The sequence below is a fragment of the Fusarium pseudograminearum genome, chromosome 1, assembly GCF_000303195.2.
Source record: "Fusarium pseudograminearum CS3096 chromosome 1, whole genome shotgun sequence".
NCBI classification, from domain to species: domain Eukaryota; kingdom Fungi; phylum Ascomycota; class Sordariomycetes; order Hypocreales; family Nectriaceae; genus Fusarium; species Fusarium pseudograminearum.
Genome location: NC_031951.1, coordinates 10,595,399 through 10,612,068, shown reverse-complemented (window position 1 = coordinate 10,612,068; position 16,670 = coordinate 10,595,399). Strand labels below are relative to the sequence as shown.

General features: G+C 49.3%; 7 protein-coding genes across 7 annotated transcripts, besides 2 other annotated features; 4 read left to right on the top strand and 3 right to left on the bottom strand.

Annotated features, from left to right (window-relative positions):
- Positions 1-421: 421 nt before the first annotated feature.
- Positions 422-443: a repeat region.
- A 512-nt stretch (positions 444-955) lies between these two features.
- On the top strand, positions 956-2,926 carry FPSE_12368 (uncharacterized protein; the record flags this gene model as incomplete). Its single annotated transcript, XM_009265485.1, has 1 exon — positions 956-2,926. One exon carries the CDS (start codon positions 956-958, stop codon positions 2,924-2,926), a length of 1,971 nt encoding a protein of 656 aa, XP_009263760.1.
- Positions 2,927-3,401: 475 nt separating this feature from the next.
- FPSE_12369 (uncharacterized protein) lies at positions 3,402-4,297 on the bottom strand (the record flags this gene model as incomplete). Its single annotated transcript, XM_009265486.1, has 2 exons — positions 3,402-3,914; positions 3,968-4,297. The coding sequence occupies 2 exons, from the start codon at positions 4,295-4,297 to the stop codon at positions 3,402-3,404; spliced, it is 843 nt and encodes a 280-aa protein (XP_009263761.1).
- A 406-nt stretch (positions 4,298-4,703) lies between these two features.
- FPSE_12370 (uncharacterized protein) lies at positions 4,704-5,434 on the top strand (the record flags this gene model as incomplete). Its single annotated transcript, XM_009265487.1, has 4 exons — positions 4,704-4,756; positions 4,903-4,928; positions 5,146-5,323; positions 5,377-5,434. The coding sequence occupies 4 exons, from the start codon at positions 4,704-4,706 to the stop codon at positions 5,432-5,434; spliced, it is 315 nt and encodes a 104-aa protein (XP_009263762.1).
- Positions 5,435-5,946: 512 nt separating this feature from the next.
- FPSE_12371 (uncharacterized protein) lies at positions 5,947-6,726 on the top strand (the record flags this gene model as incomplete). The annotated part of the gene is made up of 2 exons (XM_009265488.1): positions 5,947-6,250; positions 6,311-6,726. 2 exons carry the CDS (start codon positions 5,947-5,949, stop codon positions 6,724-6,726), a joined length of 720 nt encoding a protein of 239 aa, XP_009263763.1.
- Positions 6,022-6,061: a repeat region.
- A 760-nt stretch (positions 6,727-7,486) lies between the features above and the next one.
- FPSE_12372 (uncharacterized protein) lies at positions 7,487-7,991 on the bottom strand (the record flags this gene model as incomplete). Its single annotated transcript, XM_009265489.1, has 2 exons — positions 7,487-7,621; positions 7,674-7,991. The coding sequence occupies 2 exons, from the start codon at positions 7,989-7,991 to the stop codon at positions 7,487-7,489; spliced, it is 453 nt and encodes a 150-aa protein (XP_009263764.1).
- Positions 7,992-9,884: 1,893 nt separating this feature from the next.
- On the bottom strand, positions 9,885-11,418 carry FPSE_12373 (uncharacterized protein; the record flags this gene model as incomplete). Its single annotated transcript, XM_009265490.1, has 2 exons — positions 9,885-10,036; positions 10,098-11,418. 2 exons carry the CDS (start codon positions 11,416-11,418, stop codon positions 9,885-9,887), a joined length of 1,473 nt encoding a protein of 490 aa, XP_009263765.1.
- Positions 11,419-14,683: 3,265 nt separating this feature from the next.
- FPSE_12374 (uncharacterized protein) lies at positions 14,684-16,169 on the top strand (the record flags this gene model as incomplete). Its single annotated transcript, XM_009265491.1, has 3 exons — positions 14,684-14,781; positions 14,857-16,029; positions 16,082-16,169. 3 exons carry the CDS (start codon positions 14,684-14,686, stop codon positions 16,167-16,169), a joined length of 1,359 nt encoding a protein of 452 aa, XP_009263766.1.
- Between the last annotated feature and the right edge of the window lie 501 nt (positions 16,170-16,670).

The window sequence follows — 16,670 nt, the reverse complement described above, 5'->3', positions numbered from 1 at the left end:
GTTTGTTTGCTGATTCTCTTCGGAGAGGCTGTGTTTGACTTTTATAGTTGCGGAGTTATCTCGAATCAAAATGTCAAAGATTATCTCGGATAGATACGAATTCCGATGCTGTCAGAATCCGTCTCTTTTCAGACAAGAAAAGGGGCCAAGATCTCATTCTGGTTAATTGATCGATACTAACAAGTGGCGCTTGTCTGCGCCATCGAGACTGACTTGCGCGAGCTGAATTCCTTTCATGACGACTGCAAAGCTGGCAAACCCGAAAGCGAGCAATGGCCTGTAGTACAACACTGGAGTGCCCGCTACAGGTAGGCTACTGGCTGGCAATGGCTTTACCGTGTAAGAGAATGCGACTGTTTTTGCAAGAGAAAGAAGACCTGATGCACTCATCCTGGTATGCTCTAGACTCATTCGACAAATCAATAATTTTTAATTATTATTTTCTCACTGTGATAACTTCAAAGCTCTTACTTATTAGGCTGGCAATGAATCGTCATGAAGCTTCTATACGATTATTCTCACTCAAAGGTTACAGAGGTGCCTGGTTTTAGAGTGGGGCTTCTCAAGGGAGCAGCCGCTCTAATTTAGTGGTTCACCTGCAGCTTCTCATTTCAACTTCAATACATTCAATAAAGAACTTAGAGATATTCATTCTCACGCTTCAAAGAACAAGGAAACCTCTGATTTCTTTCTTTTTCTAGCCCTATATATACAGCTACTTTTTCGTGCATTGGCCACAGCACGGGGCTTATTCTCCGCAACTCATTTCAGTGGATCGCCATCTCCTATCGCCTTTCAAACCTAGCAAACACGTCTTAAGCTCTCTCACTCAACTTCATCTCACTCATTCACCATCAAGAACTGGCTTTCTCAGTATCGCCATCTCACATGATTACGACCATACACGCGAAGCCCTCTGCCAAATCTACCAACACCAACTCCAGGTGTTGCCGTCATGAGTTTGTCTCTGAAGCACATACCATGTCCCAAGGGCAACGACTGTACGGCCTTTCATTGCATATTCGGCCATCCTAATGAGAACCCATCTGCGCCGGAAGTGCCATCACCAAAGCCTTCATCAAACGGTCAAGATAAGAAGGATGCGCCAGGAGGAAGCCAAGATGCACCACGCAAGCGCGTGAGGACAGACCCCTTTAATCCGCCCAAGTCCCCTGAGACATCTCAAGATGTTGGACAAAGTAAACCGGGAGCCTCTAGAAGTGGTTCGGCGGATGGAAATAAAAAACCGACTACAAAAACGCTGGTAACCAAACGGCAAATTCCTCCCTCGGCACTCAAACGAAAAATTGACCCTCAGGACAATGGGTCAAACGCTTCCTCAAAAGTCGCCAAAACAAACCAGTCCAGTAATGAATCACGGCCATCACCCGCTCAGAAATCTGCTCCAGCAAAACCCAAAAAGGCTGAATCACTAAACCCCAGACTCCTCAAAAGCATGCCTGCCAGCCATGATATCCGACTCAAGCTCGTCAAAATGCTTCACCAAGAATTTACTCGGCTGAACAAGGAACTGAAAAAGAACGCCAAGAAGGATGAGACGAACCTCCTCCTATCAGAACAAGATCTTATCGTGCGTACGCTGGATACGGAAGAGCATGTTGCTGTTCACAAAGCCGCGGTCTACTCAAACGTCATGAAGAACAAAGTCATGCAGTACAAGAGGATGAAGGTGGACCAGTGGAAGGCCGAGCGACAAGAAGAGCGGAAGAAGATCGAACTCGAATCCAGTGGAAAGGACCCTTCTGAACAACCGAAAGAGATCAAGACTGGTCTCTCACCTGCCCAAGAAGTTGAGCTTGCAAAACGCCTCCTGACTCCTATCAACGAGCTGGCAAGCCATGGCTACGTTTCTACGGTACCCTCCGAAGAAGATATCGAAAAGGCAAGACAGGGTGTTGAGGCATCTGCAGGATGGGAGAAATGCGATCGATGTCAACAGCGCTTTGAAGTCTTCCCAGGAAGACGCGAGGAAGACGGCGCACTCACTTCTGGTGGGTCATGTACCTTTCATTGGGGCAAGACTTTCATCGCCCCCAAAGCCTTGGGCGACAGAACCAGGCAGCCCAAACGATTTCAGTGCTGTGGGCAGGAGCTTGGAGATTCAGTGGGTTGCTTCACGCGCGATCACCACGTATTCAAGACTTCTGATCCTAAGCGAATGGCCTCGATACTTAACTTTGCAGAAACACCGGAGAACCCCCTTGCACCTAAGGACAGAGCAGTGGCATTTGACTGTGAGATGGGCTACACGGTCTTTGGCATGGAGCTCATTCGCCTGACCGCAACCTCATGGCCGACTGGCGAGGAATTGCTAGATGTCCTTGTCCGACCACTAGGAGAGATCCTGGACCTCAACTCACGATACTCCGGTGTATGGCCAGAGGATCTTGCCAAAGCTGAATCGTGGTCCGCAAACGAATCGACAAAGCCGACTAAGAGCGACAGCGACGATACGAGTGAGGACGGCGAGCTGAAGCCTAAGAAGAAACAGCTCAAGATCGTCTCATCACCTGAAGTTGCTCGAGACCTGCTCTTTTCTCTCATCTCCCCTAACACGCCCCTAATCGGACACGGTTTGGAAAACGATCTCAACTCGGTTCGTATTGTACATCCCACATTGATAGATACTGTGCTGCTCTTCCCGCACCAAGGTGGTCTGCCGTTCCGCTTCAGTCTGAAGATGCTCATGGATGTTCACCTCAACCGAAAGATCCAACAGGAGACGGGCCCCAAGATGCTCGGTCACGACTCTGCAGAAGATGCCAGAGCAGCAGGAGATCTCGTCCGTCTCAAGATTAAGAACTTGTGGATGGACCTGCAAAGAAATGGCTGGAAACTGGTCGATGGTAAATTTGTGGCTCCAGGGAAAGCTGTTGGATTGACCGAGGCTTTCATCGAAGCATAGCCAAACTACAGGCTTCTGTCGATGAGTATTTAGTCTTATTCAACGAAGAACTCACAGCTCTCAGCTGGGTATTTTACTACAGCGAGTGGGCTATGGACTAGCAAGCGGTAATGGGTGGAAGGTTGGTTGGCAGCAATGATTTAAAATTGGAGTTTATAGGTCATGGCAGTTATGTCCAGCATGGGTGATTTGGGAAGCTGGCCTACGAGACGGCTAATACGACGTTGGATCTTGCTACCCCCGTCATCAGGGAAGGGAAAAGGTCACGGGTTATAGAGCATAGAACATAGAAAGGTTGCATGGAACGGAAGAGCCACAGGCGATTATACATTGCGAGATAGGGTTGATTTTCCCGTCGAGTCTCGTTCTAGAAATACATAGTTGGCGCTCATGAACAAATACTTTCATTACCAACGATAAGCGGGGAGTTCCCTTTCATTTCCTCAACACCCTTTACATCATACATTCCATTACTTTAAGCCCTGCCCACTGACAGCAGGTACTGGCCACCCTGCTTTCCGCTTCCACCAGGTAGGTAGGCGACGTTGGGGTTTGATGAGAGAGTGGCGGCAATCTCACGACTGGCCTCGATCTTTCGGATCTGGATGAGACCGTCGCCAGCCTTCTGGATGGCCTTGCTGATGGCCTCGGCGGACTCGGACTCACCCTCGGCGCGGATAACGTTGGCTTGGCGCTCCTGCTCGGCACGCTCGACGATGAATCGTGCTCGCTCAGCATCCTGCTGGGCAATCTGCTTCTGCTCAACGGCCTTTGTGAATTCACGGCCAAAGGTCATGTGGGTAATGGAGACATCCTCGAGGGCGATGTTGAACTCGGCGGCACGGAGGGTGAGGTCGTTACGGATGCGGTCGGAGACAGCCTCTCGCTGGGTGATGAGCTCTGCGGCATCGAACTGGGCGACAATGGCCTTTAGGACTTCGTTACCAATAGAGGGGAGGACTCGCTCATCGTAGTCGGCACCGAGGTTCTGTAAGAGTTAGTCATGATGTTGAAGTATAAGTCTTGTAATTATAAATTTACCTGGTAGATCTTGGGAAGGGCCTTGACATTAGGTCGGTGCAACACTCTCAGTGTCAAGCTGACCATCTGCAAATCCTTGCTACCAGTGGTGGTTGCGATATTCCTGGGCTTGGTGCGCACATCAAAGATGATGCTCTTCTGCAGCCAGGGAATAAGGAAGTGGGTTCCCTCGTTGATGACATCCTCCTTAACACCAGACAGTCTGTCAAAGATAACAGCACGGGTTCCTCCCTTGACGTCGTATAGAGCCTGGCTACCTAGGAAGACAGCAGCTGAGGCGGGGACCGCCATGCGGTACATGAAGCCGAGGGCTCGTGCAGCACCAGCCATTTTGAAAATATTGCGATTAAATCTTTCGTGCGGGTGAAAGATTGTCGGTCAAAAATGGTGGTCGAGAAACCCAGGGAGCGATGGGTGAATTGAGGCGTAGCTGTGAAGCTTTTCGGAGTCAACGGACGGCGATGATGATTTGAAGCTCGCTCTGCTCTGTTCTTAGTCCACCTTTGGACGAATTCCTAGCAGTGTTTGCTGGTTGGACGTCCAGAGTGGGCCGTCGTGCCCCGCTAAACTATATCGGGAAAGCTCGGCTGATGGGGGAAAGAAAGCCTGGCCTGCGCTTTCCAATCCAACCCGACCCGAGAAATCCTCAAGTGGCCCTTTTCTGCCTTTGCCTCCAACCGACGACTCCAAAAAACCACCCTCACGAGACTCGACTTCCCGTGCCAAAACCGCCAATATGAGACCGACTCAGATGCTCCGAAGCGGCGCTGCCGACCCCAAGAACGGACAGTACGTGAAATGCGATCCAGCGAGGGCAATTGGTGGTGCTGTTGCGTGCGGCTTTTCCTCTGGTTAATGGCCGGACCAACAACAACCAGGCTATCTCGAAATATCACAATCGACGCAGAACGAATTGCTGACTAAATTTTCAACAGCTACATTGGTAACTGGGGCCACTTTGGTAAGTGATTGCTCTCTCGATATGCGAACGGGTTGGATTTGGATCGATGAACGCGACGGACCAACGGATTGATGACGATGAATGGGAGGATCACAATTGGGCCAACACAACGCCAAAATTCTACATATACGCACAACTGGACTTCGACATGCATTGACGGGACAATCTTGGGGGACATCGATATCAAAAACCAAGCAGGGGGCTAACTATGCATCAGGTGGTGAGAAGCAGCGAGGTATCATCACCTACGGTCTGTCCGCCAACCGACAGAACCCCTGGGCTGGCTCCTTCAACGACGCCATCTTCAACACTTTCCGCCGCACCAAGGGCCAAATCTTCTTCTGGCTCCCTCCCATGGTTGCCGGTTACTGGATGATGAACTGGGCCATCGAGCGGTACGTTCACATGCAGCGCCTACGGCAGAACCCAACACTAATTCCGTTTACAGAAGCGAGTACCTTAACTCCAAGGCTGGTCGTGCCGAGTTCGGTGATGAGGAGGAGTAAATTGGTTAGATTCTGACAGTAAAACCACGGCGGATGTTTTGGGGTAGGTCCTCTGGACCCATTGTACATCATCAATACCTAGATCAGGAGGTGCAATAGACATTTGTCACAATATTTCTTTATTAACTTGATATTCGTCTCATTAATTGCGATTACAATCTCATGATTAAGTGATTCATCTCCTTCCATGATCTCAGAATATCAGTATCCACTGGTAATAGTCATTGATAGGCACCTCATTGGACAATCTTCGGTAGAGGTCACGTGGTATGTAAAAAAGTGGCGGGACGGTGGAACGTACTACCGAGTCCCGGCGCGACAGCTCTTGAGAAAAAAAAGTTAGAAAATTTCGAGGCCAGTGGAGAGTGTAAAGAAAACACGGAAACTTTGCGATCAACCATCCGTCCCGCAGAATCATCAATTGGCACACACAACTTGCGTGCTACACCAGCGGATCTTATACAAACCACAAGTAGTAACTTCGACGAAGCTTCCTCGAGACAACCGCAGCAATGGCCGCCGAGAAGCCCGATAAGAAGGAGAAGAAGGACAAGAAGAGAAGCGACGAGTCCGGCATCTCCAAGCCCAAGAAGGAGAAGAAGGATAAGAAGGACAAGAAGGATAAGATCGCTGCCGCCCTCGAGGAGAAGGTCCAGCAGGATGCTCCCATCGCCGCCGCCGCTGCCAAGGACGACGACTCCGATGCTGAGGAGGAGAAGGCCGATGAGCTGCCTCTTGAGCGTGTCGTCGTTCCCTTCGCTATCCCCGTCGCAGATGACAAGGGCATGAAGAAGGTCTACAAGACCATCCGCAAGGGTATGCGACCACCGTGAGACATCACTCATCAGAAACAGGCCGCTAACATTCGTACCACAGCTGCCAAGAACAACACCCTCAAGCGCGGTGTCAAGGAGGTCGTCAAGACCCTCCGAAAGTCTGCCCCCTCTGGTCCTGGCAACACCTCTTTCCCCGGTGTTGTCATCATCGCCGGCGACATCTCCCCCATGGACGTCATCTCCCACCTCCCCGTTCTGTGCGAGGACCACAACGTTCCCTTCATCTTCGTCACTTCGCGCGCTGAGCTCGGTGCCGCTGCCAAGACGAAGCGACCTACATCCGTCGTCATGATCATGGAGAAGGCTGAGGGCAAGAAGTCCAAGGACAAGTCTGCCGACAAGGACGGCGAGGATGACGGTGAGGCGTTCGGCGAGAGCTACGCTTCGCTCGTCAAGTACATGCAGAAGGAGTACGGCAAGCAGGCTTTCTGGGTCAAGGGCGGATCCAAGTACTAGTGGAAAGACCGTCAGACACAAGAGAGTGCTGTATCAGGAAAGGGTGATGCCATTAACAAGAAAGGCAAGAAGAGGAAGCGGTGTTAGAACAAGTCTGGGTGTATTTATACCAGAAAGATCCAGCCCAAGAACAATGGCAGGATGAGGGCTTTGGCGGCGTTCAGGTTTAGCTATTGCATTAAAAATGGGATATGATTACAACAAGTCCTTGAAATGTCCAGCAGACCTTGAGCTTGAAATTCGGTGATGACGACTGCGCGATTCTCTCCGGTCGACAGGACAGGTAGCAGTCAAACCATGGGCACGCGACCAGACATGGACCTTTGCTCGACCATCGACTTGCAATAATATTTAGCTTACTCGATTATTCAGACATGATTAAACTTTATATTCTCGCACGAGCACGCCTTTATGATTGTAGTCAGTCACTTACTTCACAGTTGTCAGGCATCATTCTAACAAGGTGAAGCTATCTCACAATAGCTTAGGTCCGATTGACACATACGCTGACTCGGAACATCCCGCCAACGATCATTACCGAAGATGCACGGCATTTATTATTTAATCACAGCATAGCATGAGTTTGCAGTTTGTTCATTTGTTTGGTATTACTTTGCCTTATTGGCTTTCTTATAGGTACATGTCCCCGTGCCTATTACTATCTCACACGGGCCCGAAGCCTCGGTATAACAAATTCATGAAAACCCCATCCCGAACATGGGGAGATTAAAAACATTCGTCATGAGAGAGAAGAAATCCCTTACTCAAAGGGGTTGGTTCGGGTTCCCCACCAAGTGAGGAAGACGGAGAGACCGAGGGTCTCAACGAGCTTGGTAGCCAGGCTGACGCCGACGGTGTCGAGAGGTCGCTTCTCGACGAAGATCTGAGAGACGTACTAAGAAAGATGTTAGCAGATGTTTTTGTGGGCGAAGTAAGGGAGAACATACGCCGGGAGCAGAGGTAGCGAAGAAGATGAGAGCTCCAAGGTAAGCAGCGCCCTTGTAGGTGAGAGTGCCAGTGGCGTTGATGAGAGCACCGACACCGTAGGCCTGGAGGGCAGAGCCGGTCAGGGAAGAACCCCAGGCGAGAGCAGCGCCGGAAGCCTCCTTGGAGCGGATGAACTCCTCCTTGGTGTTTGAGGACTTGGCGCGCTGGTAGGTCTGGCCGAAGATGGGGGCGAGGACGGCGAGCTCAACACCGTGGTTGAAAGCAGTGCCCAGAGCGATGGCGGAGGGCTTGACGGGAGGAAGGTAGTGCAGAGACATTTTGGATTATTTGTGGTGTTGGTGGTGAAAGGGAGAAAAGGTTGGTTGTTTTGTTTGTTGAGTTGGAGAGATGGATGTATTTATTAGCTTCGATTGGGGAGAGAGAAAGTCACACTTGGAGCTGGCATTGGATCCTTCCCAGTATTTGTACTTTACAGTCCGTCACGGATCTCGATCTAAGCACTTTTTTCCATTCGCATCATGGAGGGCCGGGGCAGGCCAACCAGTACCAAGCCAAGCAAAGCAAGTCTCAACCCAGTCCGAGTCCGGGTGGCTTGTCTGGGCCTGGTTCTAGCAGAGTTATTCTCCCTCTTTTTCCTCAGCGCAGTGTCGTCACCAGATGTGATGATGTCACCATTCGGTTGGTGAGACGAGACACCAGCTAGGTAGGTAGCAGCTAAACCTCTATTCAGTAACAGTGCAGTATTTGCCCAATGGAAATATGTATTCGTTGTGGAGATGGATCAACTTGACTCTCCACTGCCAACTTTGTATCTGGACAACAGTACCTGATCTGATCTGACGTTTACGATTATACGGGATAACATGGATGGATTTGCGATCGCATCTTAACCTACGAGGGGAAGCTTTAGGAGCTTGATCTCCTGTTCTAGCGGGGCAAAAAGATGGGGAAAAGCTTGAGACAGTTGGGAATCCAGACCCGAGCTAGAGCTACCTAGGTACAAGCACAGTAGCAAAGACAAGTCAAGTTTCCTGGTGACAAGGATTGCGGATTGGATGTCTGAATTCAATTGCTGCTGATGCATGCATGCAGGCAAGTGACAAGCATGGAACAGCGACTCTTAGGCGGGGAACTAACTGCACATCACACAGCAGCAGCAGCATCATACCCAGTCGAGAATCAATTTCTCACACAATAACTGCGTGACGGCGGTTGCGCCGGTGATGATGGTGTCACAGCGTCATTTGTAGCTAATACCTTCTCCATTCCCTCTGTTCATTCTTTTTGTTTCTTTTTGTCTGAAGAACCCTGGTAATTTGTCACAATGGAATTGATTCGAATTGATTCATTGCGCAATCAAGGCCCCCTCTCCTTAGCTAGTACTGCTCTTACGTAGAGCTGATGTTCCCAAGATCCGCGGAACCAACGCCGGTCCAAAGCTTGTTTTTTTACTTCCCGGTTAACTCAATCAACAATCCCATTCATCTCTGCAAAGCCGAAGCCGGTCCTGGTCTCCCGTGAACAGCCGTCCGTCCTGGACTAGCCCAGTTGGACAACATCTGCATCTGCACTTTTTGTCTCAGACTTTCACCGCATGCCATTGACATCAGACCCTGTCCCTGGAGGAGATCCGTGAGATATCATTCGAGTATCCGAGTTATGGCAGCCACGACGGATTTAAAAGTGTGGTTGTGGATGGACCCTGATGACTATTTGTTTTGAATCTCTGTGTTGGAGGGTATAAGAAACATTGGCTGTTGGAAGCACAAATTAACGAGTTCTTGCTACTCTGGCTTTATATCTTAGGCTAGGTATTTTTTTTGGTACCCCAAGATTCAGCATGCCAGCGTTTCTGTTACCCAATAAGTACTTACATAGGCATGTGTAAAGTGAGTTGTTCGGATGCTTGTATCACAAGACACATGTAGAGCCCTTCTAATCTCGGCTTAGCAACAAATGTTTAATTCATTAAATTTGAGACGAACAAACTCAATAGCCTTGCAGTAGAATAAATAACATGATCAAATATTGAAAGAGTGCCGTCGCTTATAGGGTAGGCAAAGAGCGTACAAGTCCTTACCCTGAACTACACAAATACTGTTCCAATTATCATCCCAACTTTACACCAACCAAGCCATTGGGTCTCGTATAGTATGATACCATGAGAAGTGGAAACTGTTCATTATTGACTCCATATTAAATATCATAAGTTATGCCATGTGCTGCCCGTCTTCACCACCCCGCAGGGCCAGCAGCGCCCTAACATCATGTACATACTGCAATCCTTCCAATAACGGCACCAGATGCATCAAGTCCGTATCCGTCGGGTCATTGATCCAGCCCTGAATGGGAATCGCATTGTCTGAAAAATCATCTTTGTCAATGCCAGTTCAAACAAAACTTGACTGATATAGCTCTCTTACCTTGATGAAACAGATAACTCAACGGACTGTTGTCCAAAATCATCACCTTGCTCAGGTCCGATTCGACCGAGGCTAGATCCTTGATGAAAGCGCCTTGTCGGAATGTGCAGTGTTGTCGATAGTATCGTGCCGAGAAAAACTTCCTTTCCGTCTCTAGCCAGTCAATCACCGGGTCCGCGTACTCCTGTACTGATGCTGTGAACACAACCAAATTGTACCACTTGCAGACTCGTCTCAGAAACTCGTCGCAGTACGGTCGCTTGTTAACCCAGTATAAGATCGGATGCTGCGGTCCAATCGATGTCTGTCCACCAACCCCCACGTATGTCGTGTTTAGGCGCACCTCAACCATGTGTCCGGTACTCATCCTGCCTCCCTTGGACATGCTGTGTATCAGAGTTTCGTCAAGATCGAGAATCAATGTCTTTTGCGGGCTCGAGGGTGGCTCGAGATTGATGTAAGAGGGCTGTCTGCGCGGAATCAAAGGTCGAGGCGGTGCTGGAGTCTTGGGGTATCTGGTGAGCGCTGCGATAGGAGAAGTCGGAGATTTGAGATGTGCTGAAAGGTCGCCGCTACCCAGATCGCTTGCCTTGGTTCGCGCGACCGCCGATTGCGTTTTCCTGTGCTTCCGTTGTCTAAGATCTTCGTCGCTGTTGAGTTTAATCCTGATTGACCTCCGAGCAGGTCCATTCTCCTCTGCAGGCTGTAGAGATTTGGACCGAGCGTGCCGACTGCTAGAGCGCGATCCAGCATCCGATTCCGATTCCGATGAGAGACCCGATGACGTCGAAGAAGATGATGTATGTCTAGGTTTTGGTGATAGCCTCCGATATCCTGAAGTTCTACCATATTCTTTCTCAGAAACATGGTTGGGCTCGTCCATAGCCTTGTTCCCACCTCCTAGTCCAAACAATTTACCAAGTTGCGAGAAGGGTGCGAAATTGCCATACTCGTCGTAGAAACAAGCAATGAGGTATACACCTGGCGATGCCAAAGTCGCAAGAACCCATCGAAGAGAACTAATGATGCTGGAAGCGATTCGCCGAGGAATAGAGTGCCACCATGAGCTCCTCGTCTGGTTCTCGCCTGTATCACCTAGCAACGGGGTTTCCTCGCCAGGCTTCTCAGTTTCGAATCGCGATTCGTCAAAGGTATCCTGAGGAAAGGGCTCGGTCTCGTTCTCGTCGGAAGGTCTGTGGTCGCCATGCTGATGGTCGTCTTCGGAGGCCAAGCCTACGAGGGAGCCTATACTGTTGGATCGTGATTGAGTCGGACTCGGGGGCGGCGACACACGGGCCGTCAGGATGTTAATGGAGTTCATCGCCACGAACTATAGCATTCCATGAGGTGAAGGGTCGTTGTGTGGAGGAACTGTCAAGAGTCGAGAGGTCCTGTAGAATGTCGAATTGCTTTAAACAAGTTTTGCAGACTTAGTTTCCGCCTCGGGAAGAGTGTGAGTACGTTAGGGTCGATCGGAGTGGAAAGGACGGAGAGAGACGGCAGGTATTCCGCGGAACCGATCGTCGATGCCGGTGGTCAGGTCGAATGCGCGGGAAGAAATAGAGGTTGTGGTGGTTGATAGTCGAAGACAAAGTTGCAGTCTGACAAAAACGCTGAAACGAAGGGATTCAATGTCAAGAATGCATCAGGTGCGGCCAAGCGAAAAAGGCAGATGTCCAGGTCCAGGGGCGCAGTGCAATCGCGATGGTGGAAATGCCAGGAAATGTACAAATTGGTTTGCGATCCTAGGGAGGAGGGAAAAAAAGGGAAGTTTTTGGATACAATCTTAACTCAATCCAAAAGTACAGATGTCTCAAATGGTCAGAAAGGTTTAGTCGCTTTCTCTGGTGTCGCACCGCTAAGACAAAGCAGGTTGTATGGAATCAATGATATGTAGGTACAATATGGAGTACAGTAGAGCAAACAAAAGTGTCCTCCTTCGTGGCGTTGAGAGGGGAGCTGGGGGGGAACTTTGTTGGCCTGTGTCAACTAGCAACAGGCCGGGGTTCGTCTAACTAAAAGACCCGTCAGAAATAAGCAGTGCAGCCCTGCTGGGAACGCTACTGTCTTTTGCGGTAAAGAAATGGATCGATGCGAGTCTGTCTACAAAAGGGTATCGACGGGTCTTTTGATGATGATGGAGAGTTGATAAGGTGAGGCAAATGCTTCTGGATTTGCGCATGCGCGAAATACAACAAGGAGCGTGTGAGCAAGCGATCGAAAGCTGACAGTATCAAATAAAGAAGTACACCATAGGAGTGAGTGCAGTCGATTTGATTTGGTTGGTGGTGTGTGGCTCGATTGACGGATGATGGTTGAGAGATGGTTCACGTGTTGGGGATTCTAGCTGCCGAGATCCAATCCATTGGCCGCCCTGGAGGCTCTGGAGGGCCTAATAATGATGGGCAGCCCGGCGATTTTTCAGGCGGTCCAGTGCTCATATACCCCTGTCTTTATATCCGCCTGTAGCGTTGCAGGGGGGTTAGGAAGCCGCGGCTTACTGGGCATCTCACATATGTTCTAATCAATCACAGGAATCTATCATAAATGACACTGTCTCATGATGATAACGGCTATTTATTGCCCCAAATTCTCGAGGTTTGTATCCGCATTCTATCTTTTATGCCTCGTAATGGGACAATATGCAGCCCTTTGAGATGTTCTCCTGTGCCCGTTGACAGTTTACCTGTGCGCACCTACCGCGGTGACAGGGATCAAAATGGAACTCTTCCAGCCCGACCCAGACAATACATAGTATCGCTGTAAAAGTTGATTGGGTCACTGTCAAGAAGAGGACTACACTGGTATTGTTCGCGTAAAGACATAGTATCATCATAAATTCCAACTGTGGTTTCTCTACGCAACTCTACTCTGTAACTATAAGGAGTTCAGTCCCAAACCACCACCCTCATGATTCTTCAGGCTTGGAAGAGGTATTAATAGGAAGAGGTATTAATAGAAAGAAGCTCGAGCGCTGGCTTGCAATCCAGAGGGGTTACCGAAATGATATGGTAGATCAAAACATCTCGCTTGTAGAATTATCTTCTCCATAGCAGTTCTAACCAGTGAAACTCTTGACCTCGATGCTTAAATATGCTTAATGCACACGAAAATCCCAGACGATCGCTCCTATGGGACATAGTTAGTGACATGATGAATAGGCAAACAGGTGTTTGCCCTGAGAAGCCATGCTAGGTACGCAACAGGGACTTGGAAACCCAAGCCTTTTAATATGAGACAACATAATATCTTCTCAACGTAGATAGCATATGCTGAACTGTCCCCAAGGATTCGTTCTCTTTATCATCACAATATTTTCACATTTCCTGTCATGTGCTCTGTATTCTGTAGTTAACGTCCTCTATTGTACATTGCTACAAGGGTTATGAGCAAGGGTAGAATGGTTCAACCTAGGCCACTTGTGGATCTCGGATCTCCTTGTTCGTTTTCGTATTCAACACATGCTCATCGGTCAAGCCGTTCGATCTTATGTTTTGCTTGCTTACTCGCATGTGAAGTCGATGTCAAGATCGCCAATCTAGGGCATCCACAGGGCATTCAAACTTGGCTGTTGGAGGCGTAAGAGACAAAATTAGCCAGTCAGGTTATGGAGTTTTAAACCAGACCCTTGAGTAGTATTTTCTGTACCCAAGATCCAAACGTCAACTTCTGTTACAGTATATCAACTGGGACATCATCATGGCAGATGTTCGAAATCGGGCGAAGCGAGGATATAAGGAGGCAGTCATGATACATAGAGTCTCATGATTCTTCTACAGTATTCCCTGAGGGAAAAGGCCCAAAGTACCTGTTCATACTCTTCGAACTGTATACACGTACTGTACTATCTGGAGTGTGTGGCTCGTTCTTGGCTCACCCAGCTTCAATCCTTTTCGGGATAATTGAACCTTGAAACACTAAAAGATTACTGTTTTGAGTATTGCCAGCACATCAATTGCCATACTTCGATATCGACCTAGACACTGACAACTCATCGGCCATGGCGGTGAGTCTATTAATCAAGTAGCCAAGTCGAATCCATAAGAGACGCAAAACCCAACATATTTCCAAGTTGTGAGCGATGGATGTCTTTTGAGTAATTGCTCTAACTCAAGTCGTAGAGCTCGTTATCTCTCAGGCCCCCTGTCCCCCTGTCGTCATGGCTGTCAATTCGGGGCAGGGCCCACCGAGGGTCGAGGCTGAAAAGACCCCACCTTTCGAGAGCCGAATCGTCAGCCTTGCGCAAAAAAAGGCTCCGGTGGGAGGAATTGGTTGACTCATATTCACAAACCACCCCAATCCGAACAAAGCAGCACAAGCGTTTGCCTGTTTAACGACGCCCACTTCGAGCATCAGCAAAGTAAACTTACGGCATCAATTATTCCAGCTCGTATCAAGAATATTCCAACACCTTCAAAGCAAAACAACCTCTACTCTTTGCGAATATTTGTGCCGAGACTCACAAATCACCCCTCCATTGAGCGCCCCGCGACCGCAGACACTACACAGGAAATACCCCAGCTTGCGCGCGCTAGCTACGGCTACGGTCACAACCAAGACTGCGAACCTTTAACAAACACCCAGAGATGGCTCCTCTATCTACGGGCTACGCGCCCGATCTTGAGAAGTATCTCCGGTCTCTCAAGGGTCAGGCATTGGAATCCTCTGTTGAGAACCTCATCTCGTGAGCCACACCAGCCAAAAAAATATCCACCTGCTAAAAGAGTGCTCGTTACTAAACTTTTTGTCCTGTATTCAGTCTCCTCAAGCGACGCCAGATCAAGGGCTCCGAGCCTTGCGCCGTCGCTACCGCACACATCCTACTTCAGGTCGTCGCCCGATCAAAATGGTTCAACGTCGATAACTTGATTGATAATGTCTCTCGCATCGGCCGTCGGCTGGTGGAGGCTCAGCCCAAGGAGCTTGTGATTGCAAACATCGTGCGCCGAGTTCTAGGTCTCATTCGCGACGAAGCAGCCGAGGATAGAAACGAGGGTGCTAGTGAGACCCCCAGCGAGGCCCAGATGACACCGACCGATGCCGTGCCACACCCAGAAGCTCTTTCCCACCAGTGGCCTCCTTCAACATATGGCAAGCAAGATTCAGCTGGTGACTATATCACCAACAGCGCCAGACCTCCTCCTGCCCGACCTGGCCCGTTATCCTCCTACAGCTCCGTCAACGTCCCCAAGACTCTCTTCCACCTCCTCTCAGTGTCTTCTCCCAACGATTTCGCAACTAGTAGTCAGGGATCTCCCGTGGGACTCTCAGGGACATCTACTCCTTCATGGAAGGCTCCTTCCGCCCAGGTCCACGCTTTGAGATCCGAGGTCATTGACGGTATTGAGGAGATCAAGGACGAGATTAGCCAAGTGGATGACCAGATTGCATCCCTGGCCGAGGTCCAGATCCATCCCGGAGACTACGTTCTTGTCCACCAGCCCTCGCCCACCGTCGAACGATTCATCCTGCGCGCGGCTCTTAAGCGCCGATTTACAGTGCTTATCGCTACGGAACCCCCCAAGAAGCAGACCACTGAAGTCCCACATGCTGGTTTCAGAAAGAAACTTGCTTCTACTGGTATCACAGCGATCAACGTGATGAACGGAGGATTGATGGCATACATGTCCCGAGTGGACAAGGTCATCTTCGGCGCGCGGGCTATTGTGGCTAATGGCAGTGTCCTTGCCGATGCTGGCGCTGCAGCGATTGCACGGGCTGCCAAGGAGCAAGGAAATGCAGTCATTGTCCTCAGCGGTGTGTACAAGCTCAGCCCAGAGAACCCCTTCAACGAGGAGTCTTTGATTGAGTGGGGAGACTCTGCTAGCTTTGTCAACTTTGCAGATGGAAAGATGGTGAACAGTGTTGAGGTCCGAACTGCCATCACAGAGCTTGTGCCACCCGAGCTGATTGACACATACATTACCAACTTGTAAGTTGATGGTCATTTGTTGTAAAATGATAACTTACTGACATGAATGTAGGGGAACACACTCAAGAGATCATCTCTCAAGTCTTATTGCAGACCATTACAAGCAGGAGGATGTCGACTTTCACATGTGGAGCGGATGATTATACGTTATCTATCCAGACCAAGAAGCAAAAGAAACCTTTCAAAAAAGTTGACTGCCTTTCCTATTCTTTTCCCTTGGCGTTGGCGAGGTGGAGTTCTACTATCCATTGTGATATATATACGCTTGTGAACGGATGAAACGACATGGAGTGAAGGTCCTATAGAATTGCTTGGTATCCTTATATCATCAGCGTCAAGAACCATTGGCCTGTTTCAGCCGACCTCGTTACACTGAAAGAGCATACTGTGATGATTACGTAGAGGCACGCGTTGTCAGGAACATGGCAATGCGTTAAGCATATTGTAGAATGACACATGATTGGCAGAACTTAGTCTTAATCGTTCGCTTGGTGTCATTAAACTCGGCAGATGGATGGTATGACAACTTGTCCCAGTTTTCGTATACTTAAACAAACCTCATCTCTGTGTGTAATAGTACCTGATCATGTAAACGAAAACACAGCTCTGCTCTGCATTGGCTAGGTCGGGAATGCGGCACC